Source organism: Podarcis erhardii, assembly GCF_964252035.2.
Source record: "Podarcis erhardii genome assembly, chromosome: 5".
Classification (NCBI taxonomy): Eukaryota; Metazoa; Chordata; class Lepidosauria; order Squamata; family Lacertidae; genus Podarcis; species Podarcis erhardii.
The window spans coordinates 73,165,472-73,184,531 of record NC_138509.1 but is presented as its reverse complement, the minus strand read 5'-3'; the positions used below and the strand labels follow the sequence as shown (position 1 = coordinate 73,184,531).

The 19,060-nt window shown below is 38.5% G+C and overlaps 1 protein-coding gene across 4 annotated transcripts in view; it reads left to right on the top strand.

The window, feature by feature from the left end:
* Positions 1 to 18,781, top strand: part of TRIP12 (thyroid hormone receptor interactor 12) — a 68,951-nt gene extending 50,170 nt beyond the window's left edge. For 2 of the 4 annotated variants that reach the window (XM_081861474.1, XM_081861472.1), the window contains exons 25-42: positions 537 to 728; positions 1,210 to 1,361; positions 3,005 to 3,162; positions 4,721 to 4,794; positions 4,875 to 5,074; positions 6,394 to 6,521; positions 6,681 to 6,832; positions 7,519 to 7,661; positions 8,385 to 8,541; positions 9,780 to 9,878; positions 10,953 to 11,067; positions 11,438 to 11,592; positions 12,033 to 12,197; positions 13,419 to 13,583; positions 14,260 to 14,373; positions 15,416 to 15,510; positions 15,680 to 15,783; positions 17,290 to 18,781. In XM_081861474.1, coding sequence (XP_081717600.1) covers positions 537 to 728; positions 1,210 to 1,361; positions 3,005 to 3,162; positions 4,721 to 4,794; positions 4,875 to 5,074; positions 6,394 to 6,521; positions 6,681 to 6,832; positions 7,519 to 7,661; positions 8,385 to 8,541; positions 9,780 to 9,878; positions 10,953 to 11,067; positions 11,438 to 11,592; positions 12,033 to 12,197; positions 13,419 to 13,583; positions 14,260 to 14,373; positions 15,416 to 15,510; positions 15,680 to 15,783; positions 17,290 to 17,486 — 2,565 coding nt within the window. In that variant the 3' untranslated portion in view covers positions 17,487 to 18,781. Of the gene's footprint in view, positions 1 to 536; positions 729 to 1,209; positions 1,362 to 2,989; positions 3,163 to 4,720; positions 4,795 to 4,874; positions 5,075 to 6,393; positions 6,522 to 6,680; positions 6,833 to 7,518; positions 7,662 to 8,384; positions 8,542 to 9,779; positions 9,879 to 10,952; positions 11,068 to 11,437; positions 11,593 to 12,032; positions 12,198 to 13,418; positions 13,584 to 14,259; positions 14,374 to 15,415; positions 15,511 to 15,679; positions 15,784 to 17,289 lie in introns of all 4 variants that reach the window. The other 2 variants (XM_081861473.1, XM_081861471.1) reach the window with 1 other exon arrangement.
* The last annotated feature ends 279 nt before the right edge of the window (positions 18,782 to 19,060 follow it).

Genomic DNA, 19,060 nt, shown 5'->3' with positions numbered 1-19,060 from the left:
CGATGATCATATCCTGTTTGGTAAGCAGATATCAAGCCACAGTTTCGTGATTTAGATGTATTGGGGAAATTGTGACATAAACCATGAGAGAAACGCTGAAGCTGGCACACAAAGGGACGGGGGAACATGTGGGCACATTTATTCTTAGCTCAGTAAACATTGAACCAACTTGCAGAAAATATTTCTGAATAGATTTTCCATTCAAGCCTCTCCAGGAATGCTTTGTGAGGGGAAAACATCCTGGATAACATTACTTAGGCACCCAGTTTCCGTGTAATGTGCTGAATAGTTACGTTCTCATAAGGCCGCTACATATAGGCTGCCTTTTAGTGGTGTATTGGTATGAACTTTTCTGCACATGCTCACTTAAGTTGTGTAAAGTAAGTAAGGCAGTGCAGAGTATGTGTAAAAAAATCTGGGATATGTATTCCTCTGGATTTGAGTTTTTATTTTTAAATATGCTGGTTCTTGTTCCATTTGTGGAATAGTTCTTGGACTACTAAGCCTCATTCTCATACAGAGACTGTTTATTTCAGGTGGATGGTGGAGTTGAGTGCCTTGTAGAAATCCGTAGTATAGTCTCTGAGTCTGATGTATCTTCATTTGAGATCCAGCATAGTGGGTTTATGAAACAGCTGCTGCTTTACTTGACGTCTAAGAGTGAAAAAGATGCTGTAAGCAGGGATGTGAGATTGAAAAGGTTCCTTCATGTGTTTTTCTCTTCTCCAGTAAGTACTTAAAGCTCCAGTATTAAAGGGGTCGCTTCATTCTTGTGTTCATTACTTACTCTTTCAAGAATCTAGGGGAGGTGGTATTAAAAGGCATAACTGACTGGTAGCCATATATGGCTTTCCTCTTTCCCCAGAGAGAACTTGATAGGCAAATGACTAAAACATGCTTTGAAGATAACATTTTATCTCACGCCCAAAAATTGACTGCCATGTGTTTTTATGTACTTTTTTTTCTTAATTGGGTTAAACCATAGTTTTGGATAAACAGGCACATTTTGTTTTGTGGAAGTCAAATGCTTGCCTATGTTCCTGGTGAAATATAATCATTGGGTTTGGGTTGCCCATAGCATGTGGAATATAAGCTCGCATTTGCCTGTAGCCTGCCTGCTTTGTCAGTATTTGGTCAGAGAGTTACTCAGTGACCACTTGTCAAAAACTATTTTAAAAATTAAATAATTAAGCAAAACTTTAATTTCAGCTTCCTGGAGAAGAACCCATTGGAAGATTAGAGCCATTAGAAAATGCACCTTTGTTGGCTTTGGTCCACAAAATGAACAACTGTCTTAGTCAGATGGAGCAATTTCCAGTTAAAGTCCATGACTTTCCAAGCGGAAATGGAACAGGGAGCAGGTAAGGATTAATTCTCAGGTAAACGTGTCGCATTTCCAGAATATTCCTGGAATCATGAATTCTGCATGGCTAAGTGGCCCATTGTGTTGTGTTTGCTGTCCATTTTACCATTTATGGTCATAGTAGTTCAAAAACCTGTAGAAAAAACAGTGCTTTGCTTCTAATGATAGTGCTAAATTCAAATAATGAGTAGGTATTTTCAAGCTCCTAAAAACCATATTTACAGCTTCAACATCATTAGCATAAGCATCTTTAATGAACTCCCATAAAGGTTGTTCTTACTTAACATTTTAATATAAAATTCCAGCTTCGAAATGTTGTTTGGAACTAGAAGGGGAGAGTATGACTTACATCTTTGTTGAATAGTGATAGTGGGGACATGACATACAACTAGTAAGACCAAAACTATATTAGTCAATTTTAGCAGAATACTACGGCTAAATTCATTGCTCTCTACACACCATTCAAAAGCTATAATTGAAACAGTATTCCTCTTGGATACTTGGTGAATAGGTACTTCAGATTTAGAAGTAGTTAGAGACTCAATATTTTTCTGGTTTCAAGATGAGCACTTTCCTTGGTTGGTTTTCCAAATGAGTCTTTTTGCTCAGCTGATTTATGAAATTCCATATTGGATATAAGGAAAACACATTGAAGTACCTCTTTCAGATATTTGACCAAAACTCTAGAATGAGAGAATAGTTGAAGCCGTATTCCAAATCCATGTGTAAGTCAAGCAAGTCTGTGTCTTTTTGTTCCTTATAACTTTTTGCTGTCAGTGTCTTAAACGAATTCAGTATTTTTAGTCTAAGCAAATACAGCCAACACTATTTGTGTGTGCATGTGTGGTTGTAATATTTGCTATTGTTTGCATTTCTGTTTTTATCAGTAGTTTAGCAAGTAAGAAATGTACAGCAATAACTACAAGAACTGCTAATTTTTAAATAAGTTTGTGGGTCTGTTTCATTAAAATGTTAGATCCTATGGGTGATATCCATTGTTAGTATAATACCCACTGAAATTAGTGGACAAGTAAGTTGATTTCTGTAGTTCTGTTCTGAGTATGACTTAGTTGGATATCACCCTGTTTTTTCTGTTTTTCATTGGATTTGTTGAACTGGGAGATATTTGATGACTGTTTCCATACTATAGTGACAGAAAATTTTGTGAATATAATAACTGCAGAACTAGAACTATAAGCTGAACAAGCAAACAAAAATGAATCTAAATCTCTTATAAATTGATATACATTAACATCTAAAGCAGCAAGATACACTGAAATAGCAGTCCAATATCTAATTACTGTTTTCTTATCAACACCTGAAGTGCAATCCTCTGCATGTTTACTCAGAAGTAAGTCCCACTATGTTCAGTTGGGCTTATCCCAGGTAAGTGTGCATAGGATTGTCACCTTGCTCAGCTTAAACTGGCATGAGGCACATCTTCTGTAATAGTTTTGATTGGGTTTCAGTCTATGACATTATGTGATGGCAAATTAAAATGCATGCAGTTTTAATAATTGGATTGTAAAGCCAAAGGCAGAAACTATTTTAATTGTTGTAATGTTTTAAATGTCCACAAGTGAAAATAGAATAACTGTAGCAACGTTTTTCATAAATTATCTTGAGTTTTTCTCTTAACAGAGGATCGCAAGCTTTAAAATTTTTCAACACCCATCAGTTAAAATGCCAGTTGCAAAGACATCCAGACTGTGCTAATGTGAAACAGTGGAAAGGTGGACCTGTGAAGATAGATCCCCTGGCGTTGGTACAAGCCATTGAAAGATATCTTGTAGTTAGAGGTACCTCTTTTCCTTACGATACACTGTAAAAGTATGGTGGTTGCCTTGTGTGCCAGTTTTTGCTGTATGTGTCATAAAGGGTCTCATTGTACAGCTTCTAAATTCTTGAAGTTCTAAATTGACAGTAAAATCTGAACCTTTTTATTGCCTGATTATAGTTCAATAATCATTGTATAGATTTTCAGGTTGATTGAGACTGTCTGTCAATCTCCAATTAAAATGCCCCCCCCCCCCAGTGTATTCAAGAAAGCAGTCTGCCCAGCCCAAATGGTCTCTCTGGTTCACTTTATCACTTGTTGCATCAGAATTGCTGTGTTTGCTTGTATGGAAATAGCAGATAGGTATCACCAAAAATCTGAGAAAACTTCAATATCCCACATGTTAAAAGTTTCATACCACTAGCTAAAAACTATTGTTGCTAGTGGGAGATCTTTACAAGATAGTATTTTGGAGAGCTAATACCAAAATGCTTCACTCTCCGTCACCATGGACTGCTCAAACATGTTTCCACAGATGCTAGACATCTATGTTATTTCCCCTGGGGCAAGAATAGGGAGAAACAGATGGCACATAGGTGCGGATTGTTCAAAAGTGGACTTTTACCCTAGTTTATAGAGCTACATAACAATCATAATTATTGTCAATTTTGAAGCAGGGTATCTTTGTTGTTTGAGGTGCTAGGTCAAAAGGACAGTAGATTGCTTCTCGTATCTCCAAACTAAGCCAAAGGTCACTAGACCAAGCAGCAATGGAACTTTCTGTATATTTTTTCTCAAAGTTCTTTGAAAGTGTTTTCAAAAAACAAATTCTATTTGAATAAAAGAGGGAGGGTCTTCACTTCAATCTAACCCAGTCTAATCTAGTTCACATCTCAAGTCTACTCCATAGCAACCAGCAAGATGTCTTTTGGGAATCCCACAAACACGAATAAGAACAATAGTTCTCTTCCTCAATTGATCACTTGCAACTGGTGTCCATAGGAATTTTGCCTCTGATGCTAGAGGTAGTGTGCTGCCATCATGACTAAACTATTGCCAGTCTATCCATGTATTCTTCTAATCCCTTTATAAAACTAGCAGAGTTGGTGACCATTGTGTCTCGTGGTAGCAAATTCCATAGTTTATGTCCTCAGTGCAGAGGTCTGGTTACTCTGCAGTTCTGCACATAGTATGCTACTGAAGCTGCATACAGTGGTACCTCAGGTTACATACGCTTCAGGTTACAGACTCCACTAACCCAGAAATATTACCTTGGGTTAAGTACTTTGCTTCAGGATGAGAACAGAAATCGTGCTCCGGCGGCGCAGCAGCAGCAGGAGGCCCCATTAGCTAAAGTGGTGCTTCAGGTTAAGAACAGTTTCAGGTTAAGTACAGACCTCCGGAACGAATTAAGTACTTAACCTGAGGTACAACTATTGGCAAGCTGTACTGTTGTAATCCATTTTTAATGTTTCTTAGATAGTGACTTATTTGCGTCTGGGAATAGAATAGTATGAGAGGTGTTTCTTGCAGCCTCTGTAAAACACTTTACAAGTTGCACTGCTGTTGTCCGTTTTTAGGTTATGGCAGAGTGAGAGAAGATGATGAAGATAGTGATGATGATGGATCAGATGAGGAAATAGATGAATCTCTGGTAAGACTTTGTTCAGTTTTGATCTCCTTTGTTCACAGCTGGAAGGTTGATTTTTAACTTCTATCCTTTCCTTCACATAGGCTGCTCAGTTCTTAAATTCAGGGAATGTGAGGCACAGGCTTCAGTTCTACATTGGAGATCATCTCCTGCCATATAACATGACAGTGTATCAAGCAGTTAGACAGTTCAGTTTGCAAGCTGAAGAGGAAAGGGAGTCAACAGATGATGAAAGCAACCCTTTAGGAAGAGCTGGCATATGGACAAAGACTCATACCATTTGGTAAGTCAATCAGAAGAAGGAGAACAGTCACTGTTGTCACTGAGTTACAGATGCATATTTGTGTTTGTAGCCCTCATGTGTTAAACTTGTTGAATAATTGTGTAAAATATCATTTTCACTCTTCATTATATTAATATGAAGTAAGAATCTGTTAGGACAGTAAGATTATGGACAGCACAAATTAATCTGGATTTCTTTACCGTGAAGTAAAGTAAAACATCCTGTTCAAGCAGCAGATTCCAAAGAGGTTCCATTATTGCTACCTCTATTTTTCTTTTTACATGTGCTGATATCTGGTTGCAGAGTGTTTGTATTCAAATAAATATAGGATCTCCCTGTTTTTCTCCATAGGTTAAGGGGAGCAGGGGAGGTAAAATCCCAAGGCCCAAGTATTGCGTGAACCAGACTTACTTAGCAATGGTTTGCGTATAATGCTAACCCATGGTTTAGCACTATGCAGACAAGCCTGAAACGCAACGCTAAGCTCTTCTTCCCCTTCCTCTGTGGTGAGGAGGAGGCCTTCTTCTGAGTTTACTTCAAGTTTAAAAAGATATTTTGGGTACAAACCAGAATTCCCAGTTTCAAACAAAGACTAGCTGCTAAGAAGGCCAACATAAACCAGATTATAACCCATTTTTAATTAACCACTATTTTAAACCAGGATTCCTGGTTTGTATGTAATGCTAAACCAGGATTATTTTGAAATGGAAAGTAATATTTGCAGAAGTTGCCATCCTTATGTGTAGGAGGAGGAGTGGGGAGTGTGTGAGCCCAGTGTTTTGCTCATGCACTCTGAGGCTTGTCCACACAGCACTCAATGATTTACTGGTAAGTGTGAAGCAGCCCAATATTTAGAAGATCTGCAATTGATCTTCAGATTGTTTTTTATTAATTGTACCTGTTATGGCCTGGTAGCTGCCCTGCCCATTTCCTGCTTTGCCAGCTTGCTGATGAAAATCGTTATCTCCCGCTGCTGGACACCCATGGCAGTGGAGAATATAGGAACTTATACTCCACTTCCATAGGGCTTGGAGCAGTTTTGAAGGGGATATGGTTAACCCTTCTTTTGCTGCTCCACATAAATTGACAGTCCTCCATAGCTGCACTTCCATGTGGGGAAATATTGGGAGAGCAATTATGAATCTCTTGTGTAATGAGTAGATTGGTTCTCAGTCTGGCACTAGAAGACAGACTTTTAATAATTCTAATTTTATAGGTATATAGTATTGGATTGGCATGCTCTTTTCACATAGGAAATTACTGTTCCTGTAGATTTCATTATCGGGTCAGGTAGCCAATAACATAATGTTTCTTTTTAGGTACAAGCCAGTGCGAGAAGATGATGATAGTAATAAAGACTGTGTTGGTGGTAAGAGAGGAAGGGCACAAACTGCTCCTACGAAAACATCCCCTAGAAATGCAAAGAAGCATGATGAATTGTGGCACGGTAAGCATTTGGATCACCTGCAAGCATAGAAGGAAGGTTGCATAATGTTTTATTTGAAGCACAGTTTAATTAAGATTCTGTTGCTGACTATTACATAAAGAAAGTAAAAATATATGAAAACCTTTCTCCACTGATTAATAGAATCTGTCCCTTTTTCAGATGGGGTATGTCCTTTGGTCTCAAATCCTTTGGAAGTTTATCTTATATCTTCGCCACCTGAAAATATAACTTTTGAAGATCCTTCATTAGATGTTGTTATTCTTCTGAGAGTTTTACATGCTATCAGTCGTTATTGGTATTACCTGTATGATGTGAGTACACTTGTTGCTGTTGTGTTTGAATTTTTTCTGATCTTTGGTTAGATTTGTCTGCTTAGGAACTTCTGACTGTATTGTATCTTGGTAAACAACTTGGGAGACTCTTGTAGTAAGCAGTATATGAATTGTTTATATAAATAAAATAAATAAAGTTATGCTCTTCATAGATGAGGCAAGCTGGCCAAGCATTCTGGCTTCTCCAACAGATTGCAATTCTCCAGGTTCAGCTTCAGCAGAAAAGGGCTCACAAGGCTAAAACTAACACCCACCACACAGCCAGCAATAGTCCTGTTAATGTCACCTGCCTCCACAATAGTACAAACAAAGCAAGCTGTGCCTCTCTTGTCACCCTAGTGTGCAAACACACTTCAAGCCACAGTTTCAGTGCCTGGCTTTAGCAGAAACCATTGTTTGGGTTGACCATGGTATGTGGCAACTCCAGATTACATGTGCATATGATGGTTAATGCTTAAAAGCAAGGAAATGTAATCCAAAGTTGTGGAGAAAGTGAAGGAGCATGTGTTCATTTGGCTAGTTTATGACTTGCAAGATGTGGTTTGCAGGGAGCCCATGTTAGGCTAAAGGCACAGTCACTGCGTTCCCGTGTTTTGTAAAAATGAACAGTCTTGGTAGTGAATGAGTTTTTCTAAATAGAAGCAACTTTCTTTTTGATATTGTAGAATGCAAGCTGTAAAGAGATTATTCCAACATCAGAATTTATCAACAGTAAACTCACAGCAAAGGCAAACAGACAGCTTCAAGACCCTTTGGTGATAATGACAGGAAACATACCAACATGGCTGACAGAGCTTGGGAAATCATGGTATGGAATTTGACTATAAACCATTATTGTACTGTAGAGATTTCGAGTAGACTCTTCCCAACACTAGAATTTTTATAAAGGAATGAAGGAGTGAGGGAGATGATGCAGAACTTTGAAATTTCATATTGAGCAGATCAGGAGGAATTCTGAAGTTTATAGGCCTGCAACAAAACAACCATTTAAACAGGATAGGGGACTTTTAAGAAGAGGCATCAAGTTTTAAACATGAATATATATTTCATGATATCTAAATTTCTCAAGTGGAGTCAGGTTGCCATATGCTGTTTCCCTGTGCAATGGTTTATTCAAGCTTGAGGAAGGCTTACTTGAAACCAACTATAAGGCCTTTTTCTTTGTTCCAAAAATAATATTCACAAACTTCAAGGACTAAGTAAAGAATGTTAACAAGATCCAGGTACTGCCCACATGTCACGTCTTTTTTCTCTCTCTCTTAAGAGGCTTTCTCTGCATCCAGCATGGAAACAGACTAATTTGTTATCAAGCTAGTCTTTTTTTGTAGGCTTTTTTGCAAGGTTTTTTTTTAAAAAAAAAATGCATTGTTTTAATTGGTATTGTAAGCTGCCTTGAATTTATATATAGAGATAAATATTTTTAAATAAATAAAATGTTTTAAATAAAACATTTTCAGCTGTTGTCATATATAGCCTTGCTTAACTTCCAAATAATAAAGTTGCAGTGTAAAACTCATCTCTCTTTTTACAGTCCTTTTTTCTTTCCGTTTGACACACGGCAAATGCTATTTTATGTAACTGCCTTTGACCGAGATCGAGCCATGCAGAGACTGCTGGACACCAATCCAGAAATCAACCAGTCCGATTCTCAGGATAGCAGAGTGGCACCACGACTAGACAGGAAGAAGGTAACTTTATTATTGGGGGTGGGGGCGTGGCAGGAAAGAAATGATCTGATTGAACCCCTCAGAGGTTTAGAATAAGCTGCTTTTCTATAACTGAATTACATTAGTTATAGGAAGAAGTGGGGAAGTCTGCAGTTCTTCCAAATGATCACAGTGAGGCCTTTTCAAAGCTACTGTGAGGCACTAAATTTGATTGTTGTCATGGTTTATAAATGATGCTCGCTTACTAATTTTTATGTATTCTAGAACACCTAAATCCTCTGATCTGTAACTTGGAGTGATAGTTCATTTGGCTGCCTTACTTGAAGAGAGCTTATGTCTTGCTTGGGCTCTTGTGGGTTTGTTTTACTGTTAGGAAGTTTGGTGGTATGTGAGTGGGATGAATTTGTAATTGGTCAAGTGAGGACAATGACAATGGGAGTGGGATTTTTACTGATTCCCCATTCCCTCTGTAGCGCCCCCTCCCCAAATGCACTCTAGGACCCTTTGGAACAATGTGGGAGGTGGTGGTGGTCAGAGGACTGCATTTGGGTTGTCTCTTAGTGCAGACCCAGATCATTAAGCCTGAGCTTCTGCAGCCGCCACTCACCACAAACCACCATTGGCAGAATTGGCAGCTTTAAATGTGCATTGTATATTGGGCTTCCTTCCATAATGTTTCCTTTTGAAATGTTTAAGATAACCTTTTTTGTTAAATGTGCATCCTGTACTTGATCTCCTTTTATAATGTTTTATTTTGAAATCTTTAAGATAACATTTTAGTTTCCTGTTGATTATGTTTGTTTGAATTTATACTTTATATTTGACCTTATTCTGGATTGAGTTATTTGATGTTTTAAAGTAGGTTGTAAACGGCTTTGAGATTCCCCCCCCTAAAAATATAAAGTAGTATAGAAATGAAATTAATAACAACAACAAAAAATAAATACAAATGAGAAAAAAACCCTATACACCTCTCTCCACTGGATCAAAAAGTCTTCCATCAATGGAAGAACAAAGTTTAATGCAAACCAACCCTAAAAATCAAGGCTTCCTGTAATTAATGCAATGAGAAAGGGATTTTTAGTAGTTTTAGGGAAATACTTCAGTATCTAATGCAAGTACTACACTACATAAAATGCCCTCTAAATATATAATTTATAGGGTGTTTTGACTCGGGCTGTTATCTGTGATCTTTGCTTTCAATACTACAATTGTCTTGTGAAGACTAAAAATAATACCTGCCTTTCGTTGACACACAGCGCACTGTGAACAGAGAGGAACTATTGAAACAAGCTGAATCGGTGATGCAGGATCTGGGCAGTTCAAGAGCAATGTTGGAAATCCAGTATGAGAATGAAGTAAGTAATGACTATAGCTGCCTGTCCCCGCATGCACGTTCAGTAGTCTAGAGTGATCCTGTTGTCACGGTTTGCATAGCTTGCCATGGTTTTTCTGAACATCTGAAGTCAGCTAACAGATCATATTTTGCTTTCTGTTAGTATGGCAAGCTCACGACAGCATAGCCACCTTGACAACTATGGGGCTGTCTCACTACACTGTGGGCCTGACACATGCTGCAGATCATTTCCTCAACCTGGTTTTTGCTGCAGTTCGGCCTGAAGATGGTGCCATAGAATTGTAGGGTTGAAAGAGACCCCGAAGGTCATCTGGTCCAATCCCTTGCAGTGCAGGCTTGGTAATCAGGGGCCTTAGGCTCATATTTTTGTCCGGGTTGTTGAACCATAGCTTGTTTTAATTATGGTTTGGTGTAAATGTGAGCTCAACATTTTATTAGGTCACCTCAGATGTTTGTCAAGCTACATAGCAGCTAAAAAGCAAACCAAGCTTTGGAGGAACAAGTTGTGGCTTATTTGTTTGGTTTAGAGTTATATGGCTTGTGTGGAAAGGCTCGCCAAACCCTTAAAGGGTTTTGTTCAGAGTGTTACAAGCATGGGGTTTTCTGTCTGATGCCCTCTGATAAGATAGAATATGGTGCCAAAATAATTCTGAAAGGATTGCTTGCAGTTTGCCCTTCATTCTTTTGAAGCAAATCAAAATCCCAGCACTGTCTTGGTACTCTCATACTATAGTTGTAGCATGCAACTCTGAAACCAAAATCAAGTGTCCAGTTGTGATACAATATTACTTTTTCCAGTACAGTGCTTATAGAACTATTTTCTATCCCTGCTCCATCTTTCAAAGCATCATTCAGAGTCCCCTCCAGCAATATCGATATGCAAATGTTTTAAGTTCTGAATTAAACAATTTGTCTAAAAAAACACCTGAGTTTAACATAATGAAGCTGCTTCTGTTGCACATTTCTGCCAACAATTCCTCCTCTACCTTCATTCCTGCAATTAGCATTTCTTGTTGCAGAAAACGTGTTTGGACTTTTTACAGACATCTCTAAATTACTATTCTTTTCTCAAAAGGTTGGCACTGGTCTTGGACCCACACTGGAGTTTTATGCACTTGTATCTCAGGAACTACAGAGAGCAGACTTGGGCTTGTGGAGGGGTGAAGAAGTTACTCTTGCTAATCCTAAAGGTAACTATAATGATCATCTTGATATTTTCAGAGGGTGGAATTTTCAAAGCTTATACTGCATTGTTGCAGGAGATAAAATTGTATCCTTTATGTGTAGCTTTAAAGTATTGTAAGGAGCTCCATAAACCATGCTTTAACAGAAACGTAAATAATGTCCATGAATTATAGTTGCTTTGACATACTACTAACCTTTTGCTCTATTTTGGAGCAAGATAATGCAGTTGCTGTTGTAACCCTATGTTGTAAGCTGACTGTATATCTAAATGCAGTTTATCTGATTGAGTTAGTGTTTTAAAACTAGACCATTAGTTTGAGCCAATTTATAACTTTGCCTTGTGTATAATTCTACTGTTTGTGTTTCTTTAAACAGGAAGCCAAGAAGGGACCAAATATATTCATAATCTTCAAGGTCTGTTTGCACTTCCCTTTGGCAGAACAGCTAAACCTGCTCATATTGCTAAAGTTAAAATGAAGTTCCGTTTTCTGGGAAAACTGATGGCAAAAGCAATCATGGATTTTAGATTGGTAAGAGTGGAACTGGTTTTAAATTTAAAGTAGCCTCTGCTATAGAATATAGCCTTCAAGCTGAAATTGCAATTCTAAAAGCCTGGCTTCAAGGTTCTAGTTGTGAAAAACATACTGTTGGAAGTAGCAGCTTCTGAATTTAGATGGCTAATACATATTAATGATCCCCAAATGATTAGCTACATACAGCAATGGCTCTCTTGTGCATTAAAGTAGTCTTCAGCTTAAGTATGTTAAGTAGTGCAGTAATAGAGTAATTGGAAACTTAATACTTAAACATCATCCATGGCATTTATACAAATGGCATTTACTAGATTAATAGCAGGCAATTGCAATTTAGCCTTTTTCAGTTGTTACTTGGTGGCGTGCGGGTACGTAGAGGTTTACACGTCCCTTTAAGTTTTGTTTTCAGATAAAGGGAAACTGCTTTTTCCTTCTAGGTGGACCTTCCCCTTGGCCTTCCTTTTTACAAATGGATGCTGCGACAGGAGACGTCGCTAACATCTCATGACTTGTTTAACATTGATCCTGTAGTAGCCAGATCAGTATACCATCTTGAAGAAATTGTGCGGCAAAAGAAAAGACTTGAACAGGATAAATCACAGGTAGGTATAATTATAGTACAGAAGATGCCAAATTTATCCATCTGTCTTTCTTACTTGGTAGCTAGAACTGTGGCAAATAGTACTCCATTTGATGGATGCCTTGGCCATGTCTTAAGTGGTAGACAAATTGCAGACTGGCAAGAAGTGATTTTCGTACTGTATTTTCAAAGTTTACTTCTATATTCAAAATTGTAACCTGGGTAATCTAAGCAACAGTTAACTTATGAAGCTGGTTTGATTCAACTCTCATTTGAAGTTGACTTGTTCAGCTAACCATAGTTAAGATTAACCACAGCGTGTTCAGGGTTTGGATGACATTTCCAAGCTTCTCCTTGTGGCTGCAGCAGAGAGCATGTAAACCTGAGGCTCTCTGCAGCTTGTTTTCGTAAGATCAAATTGTGGTTTAGCATTTATCATTTTATCCAACACAATCAGTGTTTTACATAAACATGCCTGCACAAATCTTGGATTCATGCCTCACCCCTCTCTTTTGTGTGAATATTTAAAAGCAAAGAAATGCTTTCAAGTAATGAAAAGAGTGCTTTCAAATATCCAGCCATAGTTACCTCTGACATCTGACCACAGGAACTGGTTGCAAACAAGCAGAGTTTAAACTCTACTTGAAAAACATGGTTTTAACAAACCACAGTTCCCAAGCTTTAATGTCTTGGAGAACTGTGATAAGATTAAAATGGCCTTTGCACGAGGGTGCAGCATGTTTTATTGTTGTACTTGGCCATACTTATATTCTGTGAATGCTGTTGGTCAGTTTCCTGGTAATCTTGTGACTTATACGCATAGCTAAGGCTAAGTTGAATGTTAATGGCATCTTATTTTCTTGGATTTTTACTTTACATTGTGTTGAAGCACTTGGGCCTGCTGATACCACATAAACAACTTTTAATAAAAGTGCAAACAACTCAGTGTTGTGCTTATCCAATCTTTCCATCAGAACACACCTTTTTTCTTACTTGATGAAATTCTCCCCCCTATCCTCCCCCCCATGCACTGTTCTAGGGGTTCTTCTGACACCCCTCCCCAGCAGATTTCAGGGAGATGCAGGGGCATGCAATGGGGAGGAAGGGTCTGTTGTGCCAGCAGGAGCCCTTCTGCTGGCTTCCACAATCGTGGTGTTAAATGAATGTTAGCCACTTTATGAATATTACACTATAGAAGGCTATACCTAAAATTTCTAAGTTGTCACTTACATTTTATCTTTAGACCAAAGAAAGTCTACAGTATGCGTTGGAAACACTGACCATGAATGGCTGCTCAGTAGAAGATCTAGGGTTGGACTTCACCCTCCCAGGCTTTCCAAACATAGAGCTGAAAAAAGGAGGGAAAGATATACCTGTCACCATCCACAATTTAGAAGAATATCTCAGAGTAAGTAACAAGAATGTTGGAAGGGTCTGCTGGGTCCAGAAGTCCCCCCCCCCCTTTTTACTAGAGTATTAACTGCAAACAACAGTGACTGGTCTATACGCATTACCCTAAGGTATTGATTCACATTGTGTTGAAGTTAGTAACCAAAGTCCCATAGCTCTGAACAGGTCAGGGCTCCCCAAGAAATGTGACTATTTAAACAGTGTAAATGCAGACCAAATAATTAGCAGTTTTTCCCTAACTAGTAACTGTGTATATATGTGTGTTAGAACAGTGAGTTAATACATTTTTCGAGAGAGCCATCTATAGTTGAAGTGTCTACCTAACTCTCTAGTACTGGCTTAATTTTAATTTTACACCCAGTAAGACGAATGTACCAACTTAGCCACAATTAGAATTGTTGTTGTTCTTCACTAGACCAGCTTTGCTCTCTTGGTGACTAGCCAGTCCTGAAAACATTTATGGCCTCTTACTTTACTATTTTCAGTAACTGGAAAATAAAGGGTGTTGTTGACTTGAAGAACAGTTCTCAACCTTGCTTTCTTTTTCTACAGTTTAGGTACATGGCTGTACTTTAGTTTCTTCTCCCCGGGTCATCATCTTTCTTAATACTAATACATTATTTAAAATTGCTGTAATTTTACAGTTATGTGTTTCTCTGTGTGTGTTTTTGCAGCTGGTTATCTTCTGGGCACTAAATGAAGGCGTTTCCAGACAATTTGATTCCTTCAGAGATGGATTTGAATCGGTCTTCCCCCTCAGTCACCTTCAGTACTTCTATCCTGAGGAGGTTAGTACCCTTATGCCAGGTGCAATAACTTGGTTCATCTGACCTGCTTGCTCAGCTTTTGATGGTGTGCATGTTGGCTCCCTCGGCCAATAAAGCGAGATGAGCGCTGCAACCCCAGAGTCGGTCACGACTGGACCTAATGATCAGGGGTCCCTTTGCCTTTACCTTATGTGAGGAGCTGGAGTTCTGTAGAAGGGTCCAGGAGTCTCTTAATACAATTTTCTCAGCACCCTCATAAATACAGACGTACCTTTGAATTCGAATGGAATCTGTTCCGGATGTCTGTTCAACTTCCAAAACGTTCGGAAACCATAGGGCTGCTTTTGATTGGCTGCAGGAAGCTCCTGCAGCCGATCAGAAGCCGCTGAAGCCGCATTGGACATTCAGCTTCCAAAAATAGTTCGCAAACTGGGACAGTCACTTCTGAGTTTGTGGCATTCAGGAGCCAAAATGTTCAAGAACTAAGCTGTTCGAAAACCAAGGTACGACTGTATACTGTTTCCAGACTTACTGTGGTAGTCATGAAATTAAAATCATTTCTAAATTTTCTAGCATGTTGTACTTAAATATTCAAATGTACGTAGAAAAGAAGTACATAAAAGGACTGTAACTCTCACAAAATACTTAATTCTATATATCATAGTTCGGTCCTGAATATTTTATATTAAAAATTCAGTAATTATCCAAAGAGATTTGGCTTACTGTGTTTGAAACAAAGTTGATTTTAAGTTTTGGAAGAAATGAAAGGAGTGGAGAGGAAGGACGCCTTCAAAAATTTGGATTCTGAGTTAGAGAATCAGAGTTAGCATGAAGCTTCATCTCTGAAGTTTGGTTAGGTGGTAATACTTTTAGCCTGAGTGCAGGGAATTATATTAATCATGTGATAATTCAACAACAAATTGATGTTCTCTCTTCTCTCTTCTCTCTTCTCTCTTCTCTCTTCTCTCTTCTCTCTTCTCTCTTCTCTCTTCTCTCTTCTCTCTTCTCTTCCTCTCCCTCCCTGCCCCCCTCGGTTCCACTCTGGCATTCTATGTTGTTATAGCTGGATCAGCTTCTGTGTGGTAGCAAAACAGATACTTGGGATGCAAAGACATTGATGGAATGTTGCAGGCCAGATCATGGTTATACACATGACAGGTAATCACAAAGTAATATAATTTGTTGCTAGTTGGCAGTGATTTAATGTGTGGAATGTCTCAAACAGCTTTTTGTGTTGTAGCTTTATTAAGATAGCCACTTGTTGATTCCTCAGTGGATCTTCTGTTTAACAATCTCTATTCCCTCCCCCCCTTTTTTTTAATTCTAGTCGTGCTGTGAAGTTCCTGTTTGAAATTCTCAGTAGTTTTGATAGTGAGCAGCAAAGATTATTTCTCCAGTTTGTGACTGGTAGCCCTAGACTGCCAGTAGGAGGTGAGTGTTTTTTTATAATATTGGCTAAAAGCAAGTGCAAATGCAATAGCTATATTCATATGTTGAAAACCATATTTACTATGTTGAATCCTCCAAAGTAAAAACTCTGTTGTGCTATAAGCTAGTAGAAGTCTATCCTTTTGAACTGTGTACTAATACAATGGCTTTGATTTAAAAGAGGGATGGGGAACCTGTGACCTTCAAACTCCCACCATTCTGTCTGTAGGCTGTGCTGGCCAGAGCCAATGGTTGGAGTCCAAAAACCTTTAGAGGGGCCACTGGTTTCCCTTCCCCGATTTCAAAATAAAGTCATTGACAATCAATTTGTACATGTACACCCGTTAAGTATGCATTGGGCTGCAGCCTTACTTAGCCCAGTGCATAAGAACCTATAATAAAAGCTGAGCATCCCTGTGTTTTGCTAATAGACAAAAAGGTGAGTGTTAACATTATGTTCTACTTGTCTAGGATGAGTTGCTAATGTCTCTAGGCAAAGACTCAATTTGTCACACTGGTAGAACTTCATATGGAATGACTGTACCAGTATGATATATGACTACCGTATTTTTTGCTCTATAAGACTCACTTTTTCCCTCCTAAAAAGTAAGGGGAAATGTGTGTGCGTCTTATGGAACGAATGCAGGCTGCGCAGCTATCCCAGAAGCCAGAACAGCAAGAGGGATCGCTGCTTTTGCTGCACAGCGATCCCTCTTGCTGTTCTGGTTTCTGGGATTCAGAATATTTTTTTTCTTGTTTTCCTTCTCCAAAAACTAGGTGCGTCTAGTGCAGTGTTTCCCAACCTTGTGCCTCCAGCTGTTTTTGGACTACAATTCCCATCATCCCTTGCCACTGGTCTTGCTAGTCAGAGATGATGGGAGTTGTAGTTCAAAAACAGCTGGAGGCACAAGGTTGGGAAACACTGGTCTAGTGGTCTCGTGCGTCTTATAGAGCGAAAAATACGGTAATTGTGGCATTTGCTTCGTTAAGAGCCTAAAATTCTTGGCTACTGGGAGAGGAGCAGAAATGATGCATATGCAGTCTTGGTTGGAGCCCCACCATGGTTGCTGCCTGTCCCTTTGTTGTTAAAACATCTGCTTCCTCTTTAATGTTAGAGGCCATCTGTCTGCAGCTCCTAGAATTGCTCTGTGAAAGAAAAGCTATGAAGACCACAGTCATGATTCCTCTTCTAGAGTTAGGATTCTTTATATTAGACAAGGGCGTACCACATGCACAACTGACATTGCAGTGCTACAGAGGCAGGCTAGGATACATAAGAACCTTTTCACACATTAGAGCCCATAAGCCTTTTAATGCTAGAAGAGTGAGTGAGCAGGTGATTTTTGCAGGAGCGAGGGATTCCGTTTTCACAAGGCTGAGTTAATCCACCTAAGTAATACAGAAAGCAGCACGAAGAATGCAGTCTTTTTCTCAGACCAATAGCTTAATGCTCTTAAACTTTCTTAATATTAAATCTGTCGTGAACTTCGTTGTTTTTCTTCTCCTTAGGCTTTCGGAGTTTGAATCCTCCACTTACAATTGTACGCAAGACATTTGAGTCTACAGAAAATCCAGATGACTTCTTACCCTCAGTAATGACTTGTGTAAACTATCTCAAGTTGCCAGACTATTCAAGTATTGAGATAATGCGTGAAAAACTCTTGATAGCTGCAAGAGAAGGGCAGCAGTCATTCCATCTTTCCTGATCACAATGAAAAATGCAATGTCTGCCTGTTACAGCAAAAAGAGAATCATGATTCTTTTCTAAATGTATCATCTGAGTCGAGGAAACGTAACGCCTCCTTGTAGAAAACGGCTTGCAGATTATAAACAAAGACACTAGGTTGATACTCATTAAAGGCCCCATGGACTTAAAAGTGATCAGGCCCTAAAGTTGTTGTGACAAGGTTTCTTTAGCAAGTTCTTGTTTTAAATTATCATTTATCGATGAGTGAAGTTTAACTTGCTTTGCTGTGTGAAATTTAAAAAGGGATGTTTTTTCAGGCTGGAACAATAAATGTTGCTGTGCAGTTTAATACTGGGCTGTGTGTATCCATCTAGCCAAGTCTGCAGTTTTTTCCTCCCAAAGACAACTTTGTACATAAGTACAGAAATTGAAAAACATGTATTGGCACATCTAGTTAAGTAGACTAGTTCTGTGTACCATCACTTGCCCCTGATTTCCCTCCCTCATGTATTGTCTGATGTGCAATCCACATGGCTCTCTGTGTACTCCACTCGCAACAATTGTTACATTTTGGACATGGGCATTTACTGGTCCATGTTTTCTCAAATTAAGAAATAATTTAATTTTATTAAATATATTGTCAATAATTCCGCCTTTGTAAGTAGGTAGAATCTTTCTTATAGCTTAGTTTAATGTAGTAGTAGGATATATTGGCTACAATCTTTACCAGAAAATACTCTAGAACCATTCACACAGTGATTTAGGCAACAGCCTCTTACTGGTGGGCTAGGATGAAATTGATTTTTCTTGTGTAGTTGAAAAACTCAACAACTGATTGGTCTGGCCAATATTTATGGTGTGGCCAGAGCATTTTGAATTGATGTAAAGTTTTTTATAAAGTCGAATTAGTATTTTCCTTCCCTGTTCAATCCTTTCCCCTTGATTTAAGTTTTTTCCCCCCTGTACGTCCTCTTCCGTCCCCTAAGCCCTCCCCTAGCACCTTGCCCCCCAGCACTGGTGTGGATCAAAACAGTTCAGCATTTCTTTTGACACAGATAAAACACATGTAAGCAATGCTCTGTCCAATTGTTTTCTGTGCTGATTTCTCAAATCTGCAATAATTTACTTCATCAGGTTAATGTTTTTACCTGAATATAAATAAAGTTTGCTTCACCTTTTTGTTCATAGTTCTGTACTGTATGCATAAGTTCAATTGTGTAAATTATTCCAATGCAAGTAAATCATCTTAATTCTCCTTGGCTAGCTAGCCACCTTGTCATGGATGATTTACCATTAAAACAAGAGTTTGCAAGATCTGGTATTCTTTTATTTTTATATGAGTTCAAAAACAAGACTATTCCAAAACATTCCCGAGATGTACATCCTGTATAGTTCATCTCTTAAATGATAATCTGACAGAGATTACTTTATTCAACTTTGAGAAATCAAAATAAAACACTTGAGTGCTGTTAATTTGGTTGGATGATCAGGGTAGAATATCTATGAAACATCAGCAAGTTTCCTTTTCAGACGAAGAACCTGTAACCACACAATGTACTTCAGTACATGTAACTGACATTCTCTTTTAAGTTA